We start from the raw sequence: 18,762 nt of genomic DNA, 5'->3' as shown, positions 1-18,762 counted from the left end.
GAACTCTAAAAGGCCAGGAATCCAGCGTATGCCCTCTGTCACGTGAGCACCAAATACCGAGAAACCATCCGGGACGAGGAGGCCGGCCTAGAGCAGCTGCTTCAAAGAGGCTGTTCTTTAACCAAAGGCTTAACACGATGACCCTGGACACTCGGAGGGGAAGCAGGCTGAGAGCTCGGCTGGCTTGCCACGGAGGGCTGCGGAGGGCCTCTCGGTGGGATTCAGGCCATCGTCTCATTTGCAGAGACTGCCAAGTGTCAGCGGCAGCGATGGCCTTTAAAAAGAGCCAGGCATTGGCGCCACGTTGAAAAAGGAAAGGAAAGAAGCTCAAGATTCCCCAAGCTTAAAATTGCAGAATAAAGGATAAGTTTCCCCCAAATAAATAAAACAGATGCAGCCAGGTTAAAAACGGCGTGGTTGGCTGTTTTCCTTTTCTTTTTCATCTTTTTTATCTTTTTCCAGCCATGCCCTTGGCATATGGAGGTTCCCAGCCTAGGGGTAGAATGGGAGCTGCAGCTGCGGATCTACACCGCAGCCACGGCAACCCTGGATCCGAGCCACGTCTGCAACCCACGCTAACAGCTCACGGCAACACCGGATCCTGAACCCACTGACCAAAGCCAGGGATTGAACCCTCATCCTCACGGGTACAAGTCGGGTTCTGAGCCTGTTGAGCCCCAATGGGAACCCCTGCTCTCTTTTTGAAGCCAAGAGGGGCCACCTCCACGAGAAAGCGCAGGTGCTTCTGCTTCTTCCCCGACCCCCGCCCCCAGCCTTCCCCACCCCACGCCACCCCACCCCACCTTCTGAGCAACAGCTCTGCACTTGGAACCCATCAGAAAGAGCCTTTGTCATCCTGCTCTCTGCATCATCCTTCAGCTCATCTCTCCAGTTTGGGTGTGAGGCAATCTGGGCCTTTTTTTTTTTTAAGACCGGTGTGTTTAATTTACAGTGATTTCGCTCAATAGTGCGAATGTTTACCATATGGTGGTTGTGTGGCAGAATATTCTGGCTCCCCTAAAAGTCAAGCTGCTGAGTCATGCTGAGTCACTTGCCAGCTGGGGCCACTGCCCTGCCATGCGCCGCCCTCCCGGGAGAAACAGGGACTGGACAGCTGAGCTGGAAGAGTCAGGCCAAGATTCCACAAACGACTGAAGCACCGCTGCTCTGAGGAATCAGCCACGTCCTGGGAATATAGAAATTGTAGGACTTTGCTCACAGAGGGAAATAGCCAAGATGAAGCCAGAGCAGCAAGCAGGACTAGACACTTGTAGACAGAAATTGTACTCAATTAAAAAGCAAGATAGAACCTGATGGAAGATAATATGAGAAAAAGAATGTGTGTGTGTGTGTATGTGTGTGTGTGTGACTGGGTCACCATGCTGTACAGCAGAAATTGATACAATATTGTAAATCGACTACAAGTTTTAAAAACATTTAAAAATGAAAGGCAGAACTTTAGCACTAGCAAAACACAGACTGCTTAAATTTGGTAGGTTTTGACTTGTCCTGTGATCTCTCGGATATTGGATGAGTCAACAAACTCATTTGTTTTGATGATTACTAATCATGTTTTAAATGGAACGTGGGTCAGCTTGACTCACTATTCCCTAGAGATCCTTCAGTGTCCCCAAAAGTCAGAACCTTCGTTGGATGATCGAATGGCCCCTTCTAGTTGCCCTGTGGCCGTAGGAGTCACCTGGTGGATCAGTCACATCTCCACCTCTGCTGGGAAGCTCGGGGTCCCAGAATAATATCTGAAAACATGATCCCAAGATTGTCCAGGAATCCTGTCAAAAAATTTAAAGTACTGGCCCTTTCACACCTACCCCCAGATTCTTATGGGATAGGTAGAGGTGGGGGCTAAAACTCGATATTTTCCAGAAGTTTCCAGATCATTCAGGTTGGGTTTTCCCTGGCTGTGCTTTTAAGAAGGAAACCAACGTCCCATCGCTGCCTAAATGACCCTCAATTTCCGAGCAGACATGGAAATGTTGCCCATGGGTTTCTGTTACTCTTTTCCATTTAAGAGTAATCTTTCTCATGATTTTCCCTGTACTCGATGGAAAGAAGCAGAGAAAGGGCATCCATCATCCCTGACTTTGCTCCCTAATCCTGACTCTCAGTAGCTCTGTGACCTTAGACTTGTTTCTTAACCTCTCTGAGCTTCGCCTTCTGACTTATTCTAAAATAGAGTGCCAAAAGCTGTAGCTGCTTCCGTGGAGCTGTGGCTGGGGTCAGGCACACACGCTCGTAACGCTTGTGAGTGCCTGACTCTCCTACTTTACTATAAAGTTCCAGCCATGTGAGCCGGAAGACGTACTTTCTTCAAGTCTCTGCTCCGATGCCACCTTCTCCATGCAGCCTACCAGGATCGCCCCATTCAAAACCATTCCTCCACCCTTGCTGTCGGCACTTCGCATGGCCATCCCTGCTCTATGGCCACAACCTCCATCATCTTTTAATAACCTCTGTTATTTAAGCACCAGTTTCATTTCTTTGTTCTCCCCCACGCACCCCTCCACTGGAGTGCAACACCCTGGAGGTCAGAATTTTTGTCAGTTTTGTTCACTGATGACTCCTAAATTCCTAGAAGAGTGCCTGGTGCATAGTAGGTGTTCAGTAAATACTGGATGGATGGATGGATGAGTAGACGGATGGATGGATGGATGGATGCGTGCCTGCATGCATGGTCAGATGGGCACCTGCCTTTGCACTCTATCGCATCTGTGCCACCATTCACACCCGCTGCATGTCTGAGCTTGGAAAACCTGTCTTCTTTTCCAGCTGAGGTAAGATCTGATTACTCACAAGCCAGTGACTTCCCCTTTTAAAACCAACTTTGTTGTTTTATTACTGACATGTTTGCGCCAGATCTGTTTGCATGCTCGTTAACCCAAGTAAACGTTAATAATAATAATTTTAAAAACCTATGAAAACAGCTTCCTACGTGCTTCCTCTCCCGGGCATAATCATGTGACTCCGCAGGGTTCGTATGTGCCAATGGAACAGTTCCCTTTCCTAGGCGTCCCAATTCCTCCTGGGAAGACACCAAATCCCAGTATTTACATCTCCAGTCCCAACCCCAATCTTTCTGCTTGTCTGCACAATGCAACGATCCTCAAGTAAAACAAAGATATCGAAGCCCCCTGCCTGTGACATGGCAGCACGCGGCATCCACTCCCATGCCAGGGCAGCCTGGGGATGCAGTCATAGCTGTACAAGGGTTTGTGAACGGTGGGAATATTCCAAGAGTTATTTCCTCCGTGGCTGCATCCTGCCCGTAAATACTCATCTCTTCACAAATAACACGCAGCACTTTGCAACATGAAGGCCGTTGGCTCTAGGTTCCCCTGTCCTGCCCAGTTCCAGGGTCCCAGTCCTCCAGTTCCTGCTACCTTCCCCACACCCACACAAATGGCTCCACAACAGGCTTTGCAGTCCCCACAGCAACAGGGGAACTGGCTAAAGGTCACTGGGCCAGAGGCCAGCCCCGAGGCTCTGCATCAGTGACGGCGCTGCGGTTCCCAGCCTCCCCACACTCAGGCGTGGCCGGGAGACAGTGCCAACGCAGGGGGCCTCCGCCAGGGCGATTTTGCCCCCCAGAGGACCTCTAGCGATGTCTGGAGACATCTTTGGCTGTCACGCTTGCAGGAGGGGGTTTCTATTAGAATCTGGTGGGGAGAGGCCAGCACCCAGCCTGCCTGGGACAGCCCCCCACCACAAAGGAACGTCACCCCAAGTGTTGGTTGTGCTGACCCTGAGAGGTCCCCTTCTGACCCAAGGGATGCGAGTTCAAGTGCTGTGAGCCAAGTCTACCCCAGGGCATCTCCGCAGGGTCCTCCGAGCTCTCTCCCCTTCTTCAGGCTGGAAGGGGATGAGCCGAGACGCTCTGGAAGCCCGCGGTGGACCCGGGAGAGCCTCGGAAGTGGGCGGGGCCTGGGTCCCCGAATCGCGATTGGAGGAGTGAGGCCCCGGCCACCTGCCATCGCTGGCATCACTTTGGACTTCGAGCGAGCTGTGCTGGAGCCGTCCTGGGTCAGCAGGGTGACCTGGGGATCCTGGAGTAGCTGTCCCATCTCACGTGGGACAGGGGCCTCCCCCGGGGTGACGTCGCTGGAAATCAATTTATGACAGAAACAAGGCGCTGGCCTGTGCCGAGAAGCAGGAGGGGCCCGAGGACCTATATGTCTGTCAAAACCGTGCAAACCTGCCGCTTTCTAAATAAGCCTTCTGATGTCCACCTTAGGCCATTGTGGTCCCAACAGACTCCAAGTTGGAATTTTTACCACTGCAGTCTGTCGGTTTAGTTAGACATCTTCTCTCCCCGTTATCTTAACTAGTCAGAGCTTAGTGACAAAGGCCCGTTCCTATCTTTACGGACTTTTTAGTTCATTCCTAAGGAGTGCTTGCTGCTGTCATAGTGACCATGTACTGAAAAGGTTGAGAATTAGCAGGAAAAATACAGGGACTCGCTAAACTAAAAAAGTACTCCTTGGTCATCTGAAATTTAATCTGTGCTTCATTTTACCTGGCGACCTGCTTCCTGAACACGTCTATCCTCTCAGGTGTTGTATGTGACACGCGCTGACTGTTCAACATACCACCCAGAGTGACGTGCTGTTATCAATCCGAATTCTCAGAGTCAGAAGGGCCAGGGCTTTCCCTGCATCACATATCACCTGTCACGGCCGCAGTGCTGGGACCCCGGGCAGGCTCCCTCCAAGTGCTTTGATGCTTTCCCCGCCCAGAACGCTGCTCCCAAGACCACCTGCGCTCAGGGATGTTCCATCGTCAGCATCCTTCCTTCGGTCCCCACCGGCCACATGGCCTCGGCCATTATCTGCCCCAAGGGGACCCCACGACACAGTAAGGATGGTTACGATTATTTTATTTCAGGAGTTCCCTTTGTAGCTCAGCAGGTTAAGAACCCAACTAGTGTCCATGAAGATGCAGGTTCGATCCCTGGCCCCACTCAGTGGGTTAAGGATCCGGCATTGCCGCAAGCTGCAGCAAAGGTCTCAGATGAAGCTCGGATCTGGTGTTGCTGTGGCTGGATGTAGGCTGGCAACTGCAGCGCCAATCTGACCCCTAGCCTGGGAACTTCCTGTAAAATATCCCTTGTCAATGTCTCCTTTTCCTTTTTTGTTTTTTGTCTTTTTAGGGCCACCCTGTGGCATATAGAAGTTCCCAGGTAGGAAGGGAGCCACGTCTGCAACCTACACCACAGCTCACTAGGCAACGCCGGATCTTTAACCCACTGAGAGAGGCCAGGGATCAAACCTGCATCCTCATGGATGCTAGTCAGATGCATTTCTGCTGAGCCACAGTGGGAACTCCCATGTTTCCTTTTTTTAAAGCCAGCAAATCTCTCTGAAGACAATGCAATGGACTAGATACACCTTCAGAAAGCCTTAGGGAGGAACTCAGTCAGAGATCGGACTTTGAAGCCAGATAGTCCAGGGTCCAGATTCTGAGCCCCATCTCCTGGCTGCATTGACAGGACGGGTTACAGGGCAGCTTCCTGGCAGGTGAGACAGGAGTGCGAGCAGGTGCCAACCTGAGGGTCTTGTAGGGTTTAGGGACGTCAGGCCGTGAAAGACCTCATGCCAGGCTTGTGCTGGAGTGAGGGGGCTGAGACGCCACCCGCCTTGTGGGGTGGAGGTGTTTGGTGGGTGGGAGCCCTGACCCAGCAATTCCCAGGCTCTGTGCTCTCAGCCAGAAGGACCCCCCTACCACCCTGACCCCACCCTGGGACTAACAGCCCCACTGCAGTGCCCAGCACCTCCCAGGCCTGCTTCCCACACAAGCCCTCACTTGTTCCCCATCCAAAGACATTCCCACTCCCCATGGACAGCGGAAGGAATGGGCACCCTGGGGTCCAGTCCTCACCCCACCCGCCACCTGGCCCTGCAGTACCACCCACCTTAAAGGATAAAGCCGGAGATAAAGGTGGAAGCAGGTGTTCGAGCATCTCTGCTCCTGGCTCCTTCCACAGCTCCAGGCGGCCCCTCACTGGCGGCAGCTCTGGTTCCCCAAAAGGTTCTGACTCAGTAGGTCTGGACCGGAGCCAGAGTCCACTGGCCTCCGTGCTCCCAGGCTGCAGGCCCTGGTGCCACACTTTGCGGAGTGCGGGTCGGTGCTGAAGTGCTCCCGTCCAGCCTGCCCCACAGTTTGAGCCTCTTCGTGCAGGTGGAGGAGCCAGGAACCCGGGCCCAGGGTGACTGGCTGATGGCCGTTGCGACCAGGGGGAGATGGCAAGGCTGAGGACAATACTGTCTAAGCCAGGAATTCTACAGCTGTCAGACCTCTAGACACCTGCAGTCAGGGCCAGGTTGGGCCTAATAAAACAAGACTTAAATCATATTTTTAAACTCCACGGCTTGATGAAGTAAGGTACATGGGAAGGTGCTTTTCAAAGCCAAACAATACAGAAATGTGAATAGTTTTCCATTTTATTTAACAATTAACATACAGAAACTTCTAGTTCCACATAAGATGATGTAGATGTACCTCTCCCTGTTCCTCCTGCTAAAGAGAGCTAAAACTCTGGACGTTGGAGAGAAAACAAAAATCAGAAGACGCTGAGAGATGGAGAGAAGGGCAGCCTGGCTGGCGACGGTGGGGCCCAAGGAAGGGCATGGTGATGTTTTCTCTGTTTTTTTGTTTGTTTGTTTTGTTTTTTGTGCTTCTTATTTCCCAGGCCCGATGCCGGGGAACCTGGCACCCAGAAAGGCCAATGGACACAAGCGAAAAGAAAACAAGAAAAGCCTGCTCTCTCAAGCAGTGAACCAGGAACAAGGCAGCCTGGGAAGATAGAAAACACCTCGACAATGACCACACTGCTCCAAGCAAGCCCCACAGTTTCATCTACGTAAGATCCCTCGCCCTCGCCCTCGCCCTACTGCCAGGAGGCGCCCCCACCCCAGCCTCCCTCTACAGAAGGGCGGTGTTACAGATGGTGGGGTGGGGAGCGGGGGCATCCGGTGCTGCTAGTCGGCAATAAGCCCTCTCAACAGGGTCAGCAGAGGTCACCTGGGAGCCTGGACTTTCACCACCACACAGCAATAGCCAGGCACTGCTCCCCTTGCCCACTGGGTGGTCTCAGAGAAGGCTGAGCAAGAAGCTGGGGTATCCACATCCTTCTGGAGGTAAGAGACCGTTGCCCCCACAGTGTAGGTTGGAGACCACTCTGCAGGGTCGGAGAAGACACCTCACCCCCTCCCCAGCCAGGGTGGCGTCAGCAGAGGCCTGCTCTAATAGCAGATGCAGTTAAGATCCAGAGTTTCATAACACCCAAAAAGTTCAGGTTTCAATCAAAAATCACTCATCATACCAAGAACCAGGAAAAGCTCCACTTGAATGAGAAAAGACAACAGTTGTCAAGACTGAGTTGACATGATGTTGGAATTAACTCATAAGGATTTTATAACAGCCACCAAAAAAGTCTTTCAATGAGCAGTACGAATATGCTCCAAAAAAGAAAAAAAAAAAAAAAAACTCAGTAAAGAAACAGAAGATATCAAGAAAATACATCATGGTCAAATTTCTGAAAAGTGAAGATGTGAAAATATTTAAAAACACAGGGAGAAATAGCACCTTATCTACAGAAGAAAAAGAAATTTGAAAAAACAAAAAACAAAACCCAGCTGATTTCTCATCCATAATCATGGATGCACCAAGGAAGTGATCGCAAATGCTGAAAGAACTCTAGCCCAGAAGCCTAGATCCAGCAAAAACATCCTTCGGGAATTGAGAGGCTAACAAGACCTTCTCAGATGCAGGAGAACTCATCACCAGCAGATCTACCTTGAAAGAATGTCTAAAGGAGGCCCTTGAAACAGAAAGGAAATGGTAGAAGAAAGAATAGTGGAACATCAAGAAAAAAGAATAAGAGAGAAAGTAAAAACGGGGGTAAAAATATAATAAACGTCTCTTGTGTTCTAGAGTTTTGTTAAATAAATAAATAAAATGTTTGGATCCTCAGGAGGTCCAAGATAGCTCGTTCTCACCCTGTAGGATGGACGGAAGAGGCCAGTGGCTAAGCCAAAGCGTCTCAGAGTGTGGCGCCTGCACCTCCTGCATCAGCATTTCCTCAGGCTGTTTCCTGGGCTGCTCACCAAACCCGGTTAATCAGACTTTCTGGAGATGGGCCCCTGGACTCTGCCTATAAAGACGACTGCTGCACATACTCAGGTGTGATGTCCTCACATCCGAGTTCTTAACAGAGTCAGGCTCCGGCACTCGGTGGGACCTTCTGAGGACGGGGACAACAATGTGTTTTATAAATTTCTGCAGAACTGGAACACACTTCAAGGTAAAAAAATAACCAATATCCCACCGGGGGTCAAGGTGGCGCCCCTGCGGATCGTCACAGGATGCTGTGTAGGGCGTGTGGGCTCACAGGGGCGGCTGTCCTTCTGTGCCCCAGTTTCTTCCTTTGTAAAATGGGGACAGCATCTCCTTTTCCTAAATCCTGGGGTTCAGAGGAAGAGCAGAACAGGCCAGCCGGCATGGGCTTGTAAGTGATTACTCTTACCCAGTGTGAATGTTTAATCTGGCCTTAAAGAGGGCCATCGTGTCGCCCTTTCTTCTTTGAAATGGAATGTCTGGGCGCTTCCCAAGGACTCCTGGAAGGGCAGAGATGGTTACCATAACATATACCACTTAATTCCACCAGCCTTTCCTCCCAGGGCCCGCAGACCCACAGCCCCAGCCTTCAGACGGGCGGGCCCAGGCGTCAGCGGCGGGGGAAGACAGCGCGATCCAGAAAGAGCTGACGCTGGGTGCCCAGGGACTGCTCCCCGCGGGTCCCCGCTGCGGACTGGGTCCCCATCACACCTCCCGAAAATGCTGTCCTAGGTCCTGTCTCCTCTCGCGGACAAGGGTGGCAGTGACCTGTGACAGGAGTCAGGGGGCTTAGAGAACCCTCGTGCTATTTCCAACTGGGGAGAAGAAATATCGTAAATTATCATTTTTAGGGACGTGGGAGTGGAAGCCTCAAAGACTGGCGGGGGCCGGGGGAGCGTGGAGAGAAGGATTTCAAATCGTTTAAAAACCAACGTCTTTCCACCGGCCAACCGAAGAGACCAGCGTTTAGAATTATGCGCGCTGGCGCCTCCTGGGTGCCACCAGTGCCCCAGAGGCGGCCTCCCGGGTCGGAAAAGGGCAGTGGCCAAAGCGCCGCGGGCACAGGACGCGTGTCCGCCGCCGAGCGCGCCCCGGCCCGGCCCCGGCCTGAGCCCCAGACCTGTCGGCGGGACAGCGGCGGGGCGCGGCGGGGTGGCCGCCGGGCGGGCGCGCTCGTGGTGCGGGGCGGGTTCCTCCGCTCTGAAGTCATGGACTTGGCCGGGGCATCGCGGCCGGCGCGCAAACGTGGCTTCGGCCAAGAAGGGGGGGCGGGAGGGAAGCGGACAATGTGTTTCTTGTTAGGGACTCGCAAGCCCGGCCTGGGGTTTTGCTTTTGGTGCCGTATTGTAATATTAAGATGCAGCTTGATTCCGGACAAGCCCGCCCTCGTCGCCGGCCGGGGAGGGCGGCTGCGGATTCCCACGGACGCCAGTGGGCAGTCCCGGGGGCCTGAGCGCTGCGGCCCGAGCAGGCGGCGCGCTGTGGGCGGCAACCCGGGGTCCCCGCGGTGACCCGGGGTCCCTGCGGGGGCCGGACCCCGCGACGCGCGCCTCGGGGAGGCTCAGACTCGGCGACGCCAGCCCCGCGCCCGCCAGCTCTCGGGCGGCCGGGGATTGTTTCCCAAGACCTTATCTCTTGCTCAAGTTAATTTTCTTTTTTAATTTGGTGACCGGAACAAAAGTCACAGGAAAATCCTTTGTGAAAATCAAACGCGGTCACAAATCGGGGCACTTCACAGCATTTGTAACCAAATATTGGCCGTGCTGGTAGTTAAATCGGCCCCTCTGCCAAACTTCCCAAACTTTGCTTTCTTTGAAAGGGTCTGAAAGGTGATCTCGCTCCCAGATCAGACGGTTGAAAGCAATTGGATTTAGCACGGCGTTTTTCCTGGTGCTCTTGCGATCTCTGGGCAAGCAGGACGGCGCGCGAATCCTAGAAGGAATTAGGGCTGCGATGGTGGCGGGCGGGGGAGGGATGGCTGTTAAGCCATTGTAGTAGCTCAAGCGTTTTGTTAATGCAATTTATTAGCTGTGCGCGACAAGAAGTAGGAGAGGTTAGGCAGGTCTTCAAAAATACCCAAAAGGAGAAAAATAAACATCCCCTTGTTTGCTTTTTGCGGTTTTGCTCGTTTTCTCTGCCCCCCCCCCCCCGCCGCCGCCGCTGCCCCTCATCTAAGGCTGGTTTTAAACCCAAATTCGGTTATCTGGTTTCAGGGCAAGGGCTGCCTCTTGCCAAGGTATTAAATAAACAAGTACAGCAAAAACTTGAATCCTTATGTAATCCAGATGCCGTTTCCTCGAAAACCACAACAAACTCTGCTAAACCAGATAACAGGACCGGGAAGAGTCGTACCCCCACCCCCGCGGTCTTAGGGCCAGCAGAGGACATCCCCGTTCAGCAACTCCTCGGCAGGACAGACGATAAATAACTGCTGCTAACACTCCAAACTGCAGATGCGCACCCTTGAGGGATCCGGATGCCATAAACTGTCCGGGAATGTTGGCATCTGGTTCTTAAAATGGAACTTTCCCTAGAGATAAAGTTGGGAGCGTGGGGGCGTCTGCGTCCGGCGGGCTAACTGGGAACTTTCTGGCCTCCTGATGTTCTCAGCTAAAAACGCCGCCTTGGAAAAGGGGCGAAGTTTGCCTGGCTTTGTAGTGGTAATGAGGACGCGGACGCGGGTCCGTTGGCGCGCTGAGGCTGGGAGGCGCGGACCCTGCTGCACCTCCGGGGGGCGGGGGGTGGGGGGGCGACTGTTATGGAAAAATCTGTAGGTGTTTAGGGCAACCTCCAAGGGTTCTGAGAAGGACGGCAGGCAGGGGCCAATGATTGGCGGGGGGGGGGGAGCGGGAGTGAGGGTTCCTTCAAAGGCATTCGGGGGAGTCCAGCATCAAAGTCATATCCCGGAGGTTCCAAAGGAATAAATAAATCTCGCCATCCACTAAGTCACCTTCTCCCCATCCGCCCTTCCCTCGCGCCAGCCCCACCCTGAACGCCTGGATTGCAAAAACAAATAAAATAAAGCAAAACCTTTTGCTTTGGCAACCTCTAAGGCACATTACGCCTCCTTCTGCACAAGAAGATTTCTTTCTTCTCCCTCTCCCGGCTGTTTCTCTTCGCCCCCAACCCCCCGCCCCCTTTGCTTCTCCATCCTCCTTCCTTCCCCCAAATCGCTCGAAACTTAAGATGTGCGGCGGCTGCAGGTGCGCGCGGGCCGGGCGGCCGGGCCGGGGCGAGCCTGGGACGGCCGGGCCTCGCAGGCATTGATCAGCTGGGCGCGCGCGCTGAGTGACGGCGCGGTTGCCATGGCAGCCGCCTGAGCGGCGCCGCGAGGACAAGGCTGCAGGGCGGCGTGAATGGGCGGCGTCACGCGCCTGGCGCCAGAGAGTCTGCTCCGGGGCTCCGGCTCCGGCCCCGCCGCGGCCTGGCCCGCGCGCCGCCGCCGCCGCCACCGCTGCCAATTCATCACCTGTCAGGGATCACTCGGGGGGTCACGGGCGGAATGGACACAGCTGTGAGAACAAAACCGGGGGGAAGAAAGGCGAGCGCTCCCAATTGCGCCAGATGTGCAGGGAGGACCTGGAGGACCCCCCCCCCCCGCCCCCGCCGACCCCGCAGGCTCCTCCCGCCCCCCGTTGCATCACGCGGGGATTGCAAAGGCGGCCCGGCCGGCCCAGCCCGGAGCTGCTTCTGATTACTGCGAGGAGTTGGTCGCCCTGGGAGCCGGCGGCGGGGCCTGGGGTGGAGACCGAGGAAGGGAGCCCTGGAACCAGGGTGGGGGAACTTCCAGGGCAGGCGTGTGCCTTTAAGTAGGGGGCGAGAGCATTCCCCCCCCCCACACACACACCGGAAGCCATTCACACCTTCCCACCACCCAAGGATCTAGCGAATCCAGGGCCCTCTCTGCAGCTTTAGAGGCCGCAGATGCGAACCAATTGACAGATTTTTCGGTGCCTTGTAACCCACCCCGAAAATGCTGCTCCAACACCAATTACCCGACGAAAACATACTTTTAAAGGGAATTTCGTATTGGGCTTGCTGAGCTAGCCATACTAGTCACCTGGGCCTTTTTTTAATCATTAACTTATACAGGCTCATAATCCCCTTAAAATGATCTTTAAATGAACATGGAACTGGGTAGCCTGGCAGTCGAATCAAATTCAACACAGTCAGGCTGACTGGACTCTTGACATGGCCGCTAAAGAAAGATACACCAGAAAACTTTTAGCGTATTTAGCAATTTGACTACAGCAGGGTCCAAAAATGATCAGGGGAGCAGGCACTGCCTTAATCAACTTTGCAAGTGTGTAAAGTAATACTGCACAGCGCTCATTAGGAACCAGCCCAGAGCCTGGCTGTAGGGATAATGAGGCTGGCAGGGACGTTAACATACGGTGTCCTTGGAAAAAGCTAGGCATGCGTCAGTATCGCAGAGCTGCAATGTCCAAGAATCACAAGTAATAATTTGAGAATCCCAAAGATGTTTGTTTACATTGGCTATTATTGTAAAATAGTCAAAGTATAACATCATGAACCAAAATAGTGTCAAAACAAAATCTGTTCCACTGTGGCACGTATGTGACAGAAACACATGCACACAAAGTACATCAAAAGGCTCGAACTGTGGGGGACTCGGGTATGAAATCATTTCCAGACTTATTATCAGAGGAGAGGTTTTTAATCGAATACTGTCAGGAACAGAATTGCAGGCTTCATTTTCCTGGCCAGGCCCTGAGCAGATTTCTCTGCGGGTCAGAGAACCATCCACTTCCAACCTCCAAAACCAAAGCGGCTGGATTTTCTGAAAGTGACACCCACCTCGTTGCCACCAGCTCTTCCTCCCTGGAGAGAAGCCCTGAGGCAGGCGCATGGCGGCAACTGGTGTCAGAGACCAGACCCTCGGGCCACCAGCTGAAGAGTTAATCATTAATTGATGGAAAAAATACTGTGTCCCCATTATTAAACTTTGCTTTTTATCCAGTTCTGCGGCCCCCCCCCCCGCCAAGTGCAAAGGAGATTGAGACAAAACATAAGATACTTAGAGACATCATGTTGTCTCAGATTTTCTAGCTTATTGTATTCTAGAGAAATATGGTTTTCAACACACTAATTTACCATGGTCTTCAGTTAAGCTAGAATTAATGTGTGAATTAACTGAAAAGGATTTGAGCAAGTAACTCCAAGCTTTGTAGAAAATGTAGATGGCAGAATGAGTTCTTCAAGATTTAATAGGGGAAAAGAGGGAAGGAAACAACCTGAACCTGCCCCTAAGGCTAGTGCTGAAAAGAGTCCAAACTTGGTACATGACAGATTTAAAGAACAACAACAACAACAGCAACAAAACAACAATGTGAAGATATCGACCACTGGCTGGAGCCACCTACCTGTCACAAAGCTTTAAAAATACAGTAGGACTGGAATGTGACACCAGAAATCACGACTTGTGCATAATTAATCACCTTACTTTGCCACCTACACTGCAGAGGACAGACTGGCAGCCTCGGAAGGCAGTGTACGTAAATACAGCTTCCATACGCAAATTCTCCTAATGATTTCCGCTTCGTAGGATCATTATCATAGATAGCCCTTCCTCCTTCTAGAAAAGGAAGCCAGAAAGCGTCCTGCGCTCAGAGCTCCTCAGCGATCAGCACAGGTTCCAATAAGCACTCACTTCACCGAGTTTACAACAACGCCTCCTGCGTTGCTCCGAGTTGCACGATCCCACACTAAACCTGTCGTTGAATGCGCGCGTGGGTGATTTTGGTTTTGTTTTTTACAAAGCTTTTCCTTATCTTAAGAGACTCAACTCACACTACAGACGTCACTTGGCGACGGCAAACTTATGTGCGTTTTCACTTTCTTCAGAAATGCTTTCTATCTTGCTGACATTCCGTGGGGCGCAGGGGACCGTGGTGGCTTTCCCTCCGCTGCGCAGACCTGGCCTCGGTGGCTGTGGTTTTAGGGATGCTCAAAGCCCCGAGGTGTAGAAGGCTTCCTCGGGAGACACCTTAGGGAGAGAGTCCGGCCTCGCCGTTGGGATTAACAGGGGATTAAGATGCACATTTAGGTTCCTGGGGTCTCCCCCTCCCCCACCCTGTCCGCGACCCCCTCCTCTACCCCCACCCGCTTCTCTCTCCCCCAGCCCTCCCCTTCCCCTGCGCTCCCCTCCGGCCCGGCGCTTACTGTACTCTATTTACCACCCCAGCTGGGCTCGCGCCGCGGGGATTGGCTGCGAACGCGGAAGGACCGAGCGCTCGCCCCGCGCCCGCGCCGGCCAATGGGGGTGCCCGCCCGGCCTGATGGACGCGCCGCCCTCCACCAATGGGGACGCAAGGAAGCCGGATCGTGTGGCCCCGGCGAGCGCTGATAAAAGCCGCCCGGCCGGGCTCCCTGCTTCGTTCTGAGCCGAGCCTGGTGCCGAGCGTAGGAAGCTCTGCAGGCGGCGGCCGCGGCGGCAGCGGCGGCGTCCTGAGCTCCGGGGCATCCCGCTCCCTCCTCCCGGTCTCTTCTTTCCTGCGGTCAGCATGAAAGCCTTCAGTCCAGTGAGGTCCGTTAGGAAAAACAGCCTTTCGGACCACAGCCTGGGCATCTCCCGGAGCAAAACCCCGGTGGACGACCCGATGAGCCTGCTGTACAACATGAACGACTGCTACTCCAAGCTCAAGGAGCTGGTGCCCAGCATCCCTCAGAACAAGAAGGTGAGCAAGATGGAAATCCTGCAGCACGTCATCGACTACATCTTGGACCTGCAGATCGCCCTGGACTCGCACCCCACTATTGTCAGCCTGCACCACCAGCGACCCGGGCAGAGCCAGGCATCCAGGACGCCGCTGACCACCCTAAATACGGACATCAGCATCCTGTCCTTGCAGGTAAGACCTGCTCCTGGTGCCCCGCTCGCGGCCGCGCAGCCGGGCGATGCCTGGGCTGCCACTGGCCGACCCATTGTCGAGACCGCCGGCCGCAGTCGGTGACTCACAAATGAGCTAATTAACTTCATTGTTATTAGTTGTTTTGTTTTTTTTTTTTTTTTTTTGCAAATCTGCTGTAGATTGAGTTATGCGGGAAATTGCTGATAGGTTAGTTCTGAGAGGTTAACGCATCAATCTTTGAGTCTGCAATTAGCGTAAACGTCTTTACTGGAACTTGCTGTTCTATGGGCTACTTGGAAAAAGAAAAAAAAAAGCTCTTTCTCCTGAAGTTGTCTAACGTCGAGCCTTTTATCCCCTTTCTCTCGTAGGCTTCTGAATTCCCTTCTGAGTTAATGTCAAGTGACAGCAAAGCGCTCTGTGGCTGAATAAATGGTGAGTGTTTGCTTGTGCCTCCGGTCGGTGAACCGGCACTCGGGGTGTGTGCGCGCGCGCGCGTGTGTACTTGCGAATCTGTAAAATGTTGGGTTTGGTAGATGAACGTGTACTTGGTTGTATAACACGTAGTACATTGTTTACGTGTACTAGATGTGAAGAGGCATCTGGCTCCTGTTACTCAAATTCACGGAAGATTTTCCTTAAAAAAAAAAAAAAAAAGCCAGTAACTATGGAAGGTGGCAGAGGAAACTGTGTCCCGGTTTTATGTGCCAGTATCATGCCTGGGCTGTTTTCTGCTCATGCTCTGGTACTACGAGGTACTAACCCCCGTGTAATTAATCTTATCACCGCAAATTCCATCGGGATCCTCCCTCCCTAAAACTCCAGCCCTCTGGGACCAGGCTAGCCAAGCATTGCTGCCCTGTGCCTCAGCCCCTGTGATGTGGGATTCCGACTTCCCAATCTGTTAACTAAAGGGCTGTTTTCAATCAAATAATTGTTACAAGAAGCAGACTGGCGCCTATGAGCCCTGCCGCTGGAGATCCAAATAGGAGATTGCATTGGGAAGTTTTTCGCCTGAGTCTCTGCTATTTTAATGTTTAATTTGCGCTGTCGAGGCCGAGTGTGTGTCTTGCATCTGTGGACGCCAGGGTTTGCCCAATGTTTGAGTGTTTGGTTAAATGTTCAAACTGCGGCTTCCTCCTGGCGCCAGTCTGCCCGCCTCTGCCCTTAGGTTAAAATCTCCTAAACAATCCTTTCTCTCTCGATCTTTTGCAGGTGTTCATGACTCTTCCCCCCCCCCCACACCCCCTTTGCACAACAACAGCAACAAATCCACAGGCTCTTTTAAGGCGCTGAACTTATTTTTCAACCATTTCCCAAGGAGGACAAGTCAAATGGACCTTTAAAAAAAAAAAAAAAATGGAAGGAAAACTAAGAACGGTCGACTTGCCCAGTGTTCTCTGACCTGGACTGTGTACTAGTTATTTATGAAAAAGACTTTTAAATGCCCTTTCTGCAGTTGGAAGGTTTTCTTTATATACTATTCCCACCATGGGGAGCGAAAAACGTTAAAATCACAAGGAATTGCCCAATTTAAGCAGACTTTGCCTTTTTTCAAAGGTGGAGCGTGAATACCAGAAGGATCCAGTATTCAGTTACTTACATGAAGTCTTTCGGTCAGAAATTACCTTTTTGACGCAAGCCTACTGAATGCTGTGTATATATTTATATATAAATATATATATATATTGAGTGAAACCTCGTGAACTCTTTCCTTAGAGTTTCCTTGTACAGCGGCAGAGATGTCAATTTCTGCATCAAAGTGTAATGATGTACTTATTCATGCTAAACTTTTTATAAAAGTTTAGTTGTAAACTTAACCCTTTTATACAAAATAAATCAAGTGTGTTTATTGAATGGTGATTGCCTGCTTTATTTCAGAGGACCAGTGCTTTGATTTTTATCATGCTATGTTATAACTGAACCCAAATAAATACAAGTTCAAATTTATGTAGACTGTATAAGATTATAATAAAAACATGTCTGAAATCAACACCTGAATTCCGAATGATTTTTAAGATGTTCTCCTTCTCTGTCTCGCCATTTTATTTAACCCCTCACCCCTTTCGCTCTCCCCCCCCCCAAGTCTTGGAACCTGTGTGCAGAGAAGCCCCTTATCAGATGTGTGGTCAGAAGGAGCACTTTGGGGCAAAGGGCTGCTGCTGCTTTTTGGGAGAGCTGATGGGCTGGAAAGTCTCTAAACCCAGAAGTTTCTCTCAGTCCCACCTGTGTTTTGAGTGTTGAGTTGCCAACCAAGGAGTTGCTGTGGCGGTGGCTCCTGGGAGTGGGATCATTCAAATTACATGTGGGCTCTGGAAGGGCTACCTGGCTGCAGAGATGTTAAAACGCTTCTGGAGTAAAGGAAACTGCTGTTAACCAGAAGAGGAAGAGCTCCAGGGAATTCGGAACATGATTTTAAGATTTAGAGGCAGGGCAGAAAGCCCTCAGTGTTAGGGTCTGCTGCTGGTGACTGTTTGCCCTGGGACTTCAGGTGTCATCGGGCCCTGAGCTCACAGCCCTGGCTTCCCCTGTGTTTGCTCCACCTGCAGCACACCCAGCCTCGGGAGAAGGGCTGGGACCCCGCCGGCTTTCCAAGACGGGTGCCTGTGCAATCGCCCTTCGCCCTTGACTGCCGCTGGCCGGCCCAGGGAAGGACACTGGGAGTCACGGGGACAGTATCAGCGCGCTCTTTGCACTGCAGCCCTCCCGTGGTGATACTGGGACCCTGCCTTAAAATATCCGGTTAATATAGATGCGTGTTTAAAAGCCACATGTCTAGGTACATTTATATTAGACGCTCAAATTGGAAGACACGTCCTGTGAGGGGGGAGGTTCTAGAAGCCTGGTGGGAGGTGGACGGGAGCTGGAGAAGGAAGTGGATAGGCCGGTGAGGATGGGTGCTCACCTGGGGCCACTTTCTCAGGCCCAGCCAAGCAGGTGTTTGGGTGGCGCCACCGAGTCTGCCCTGACGGCTGCGGCGTTTCCGGCCCTGACACGGAATCCATCACCACGGAGCGAGGGGCGGGGGCGGAGGTTGGGGTGAGAGGCCGCCGGGGAATCTCGGCTCCAACCTTGCCGGGTTCTTGCATCCTCGGCAGCCGTCCTGGCCCCCAGGCCCTCCCTCCTTCAGGGCGGGGGTCGTGCAGCCGCCCAGGGCAGCCCTGCCCACCATCCGCGTCCTGGACGTCGTCCAGGCCTGGGATGGCATCCTACTCCGCAAGTGAGCCTGTGCCTTGCTTCAGGCGCAGTACCCAGGGCCGTCGTTGTTGTTCATAATCATACCCGCAAGGACGTGAGCTCTGGCTGCAGCAACCGGGCGGAGCCGGTCCTCCCACCCTGCTGCCCTCCAGGCCTGTCAGCTGACGTCTGTCCACACGTGCTCAGCCCCTCCCGCCCCCTGCGCGACGCGCCACCCTGCGCGGGGCTGGACCCGGTGGGGGGCGAGGGCGGAAAGCGCAAGGTCAGGTCGCTGCCCACCCTCGTCCTTTCCTTCGGGGACGGCGGGCAGGGCGGACGCCAGCCCCATGTCCCCCGCCCCCGTCGCCAGCCTCGGTGACCAGTGCGAGGTCGGCTGGATGCACGAGGGCATCCGACCCGGGCGGAGGATCTTGAGCAAGGGCTCCGTGGCTTTGCTGCCTGTGTGGGCGGGGTGGGCCCTTTCAACACCTGCACTGTCACTGGGAGCCCGGGCCCATTTGCAAGTTTTGGACGAAGACCTAGAGTAGCAGCAGCGGCAAGAAAAAGAGGCTCCCTTCGGAGGGGA

At 53.0% G+C, this 18,762-nt stretch overlaps 1 protein-coding gene and 1 long non-coding RNA gene across 2 annotated transcripts; one reads left to right on the top strand and one right to left on the bottom strand.

Moving 5' to 3' along the window:
• Positions 1 to 12,789: 12,789 nt before the first annotated feature.
• On the bottom strand, positions 12,790 to 14,364 carry LOC146404978 (uncharacterized). Its single transcript, XR_014839832.1, has 2 exons — positions 14,314 to 14,364; positions 12,790 to 14,137 (listed from the first exon to the last, which is right to left on the bottom strand). It is a non-coding gene; the product is annotated as an uncharacterized LOC146404978 (long non-coding RNA).
• Positions 14,365 to 14,557: 193 nt separating this feature from the next.
• ID2 (inhibitor of DNA binding 2) lies at positions 14,558 to 16,988 on the top strand. Its single transcript, NM_001037965.1, is given in 3 exon segments — positions 14,558 to 15,002; positions 15,371 to 15,434; positions 16,215 to 16,988. Coding segments are annotated over 2 exon segments (405 nt in total). The 5' UTR covers positions 14,558 to 14,654; the 3' UTR covers positions 15,428 to 15,434; positions 16,215 to 16,988.
• Positions 16,989 to 18,762: the final 1,774 nt, after the last annotated feature.

This window comes from Sus scrofa, chromosome 3 (assembly GCF_054392235.1).
Source record: "Sus scrofa isolate SSC_HxYL_T2T_F1_AM1 chromosome 3, Sscrofa_HxYL_maternal_Yorkshire_Landrace_v2.0, whole genome shotgun sequence".
Taxonomy (NCBI): Eukaryota; Metazoa; Chordata; class Mammalia; order Artiodactyla; family Suidae; genus Sus; species Sus scrofa.
This window is presented reverse-complemented; position numbering and strand designations above follow the sequence as displayed.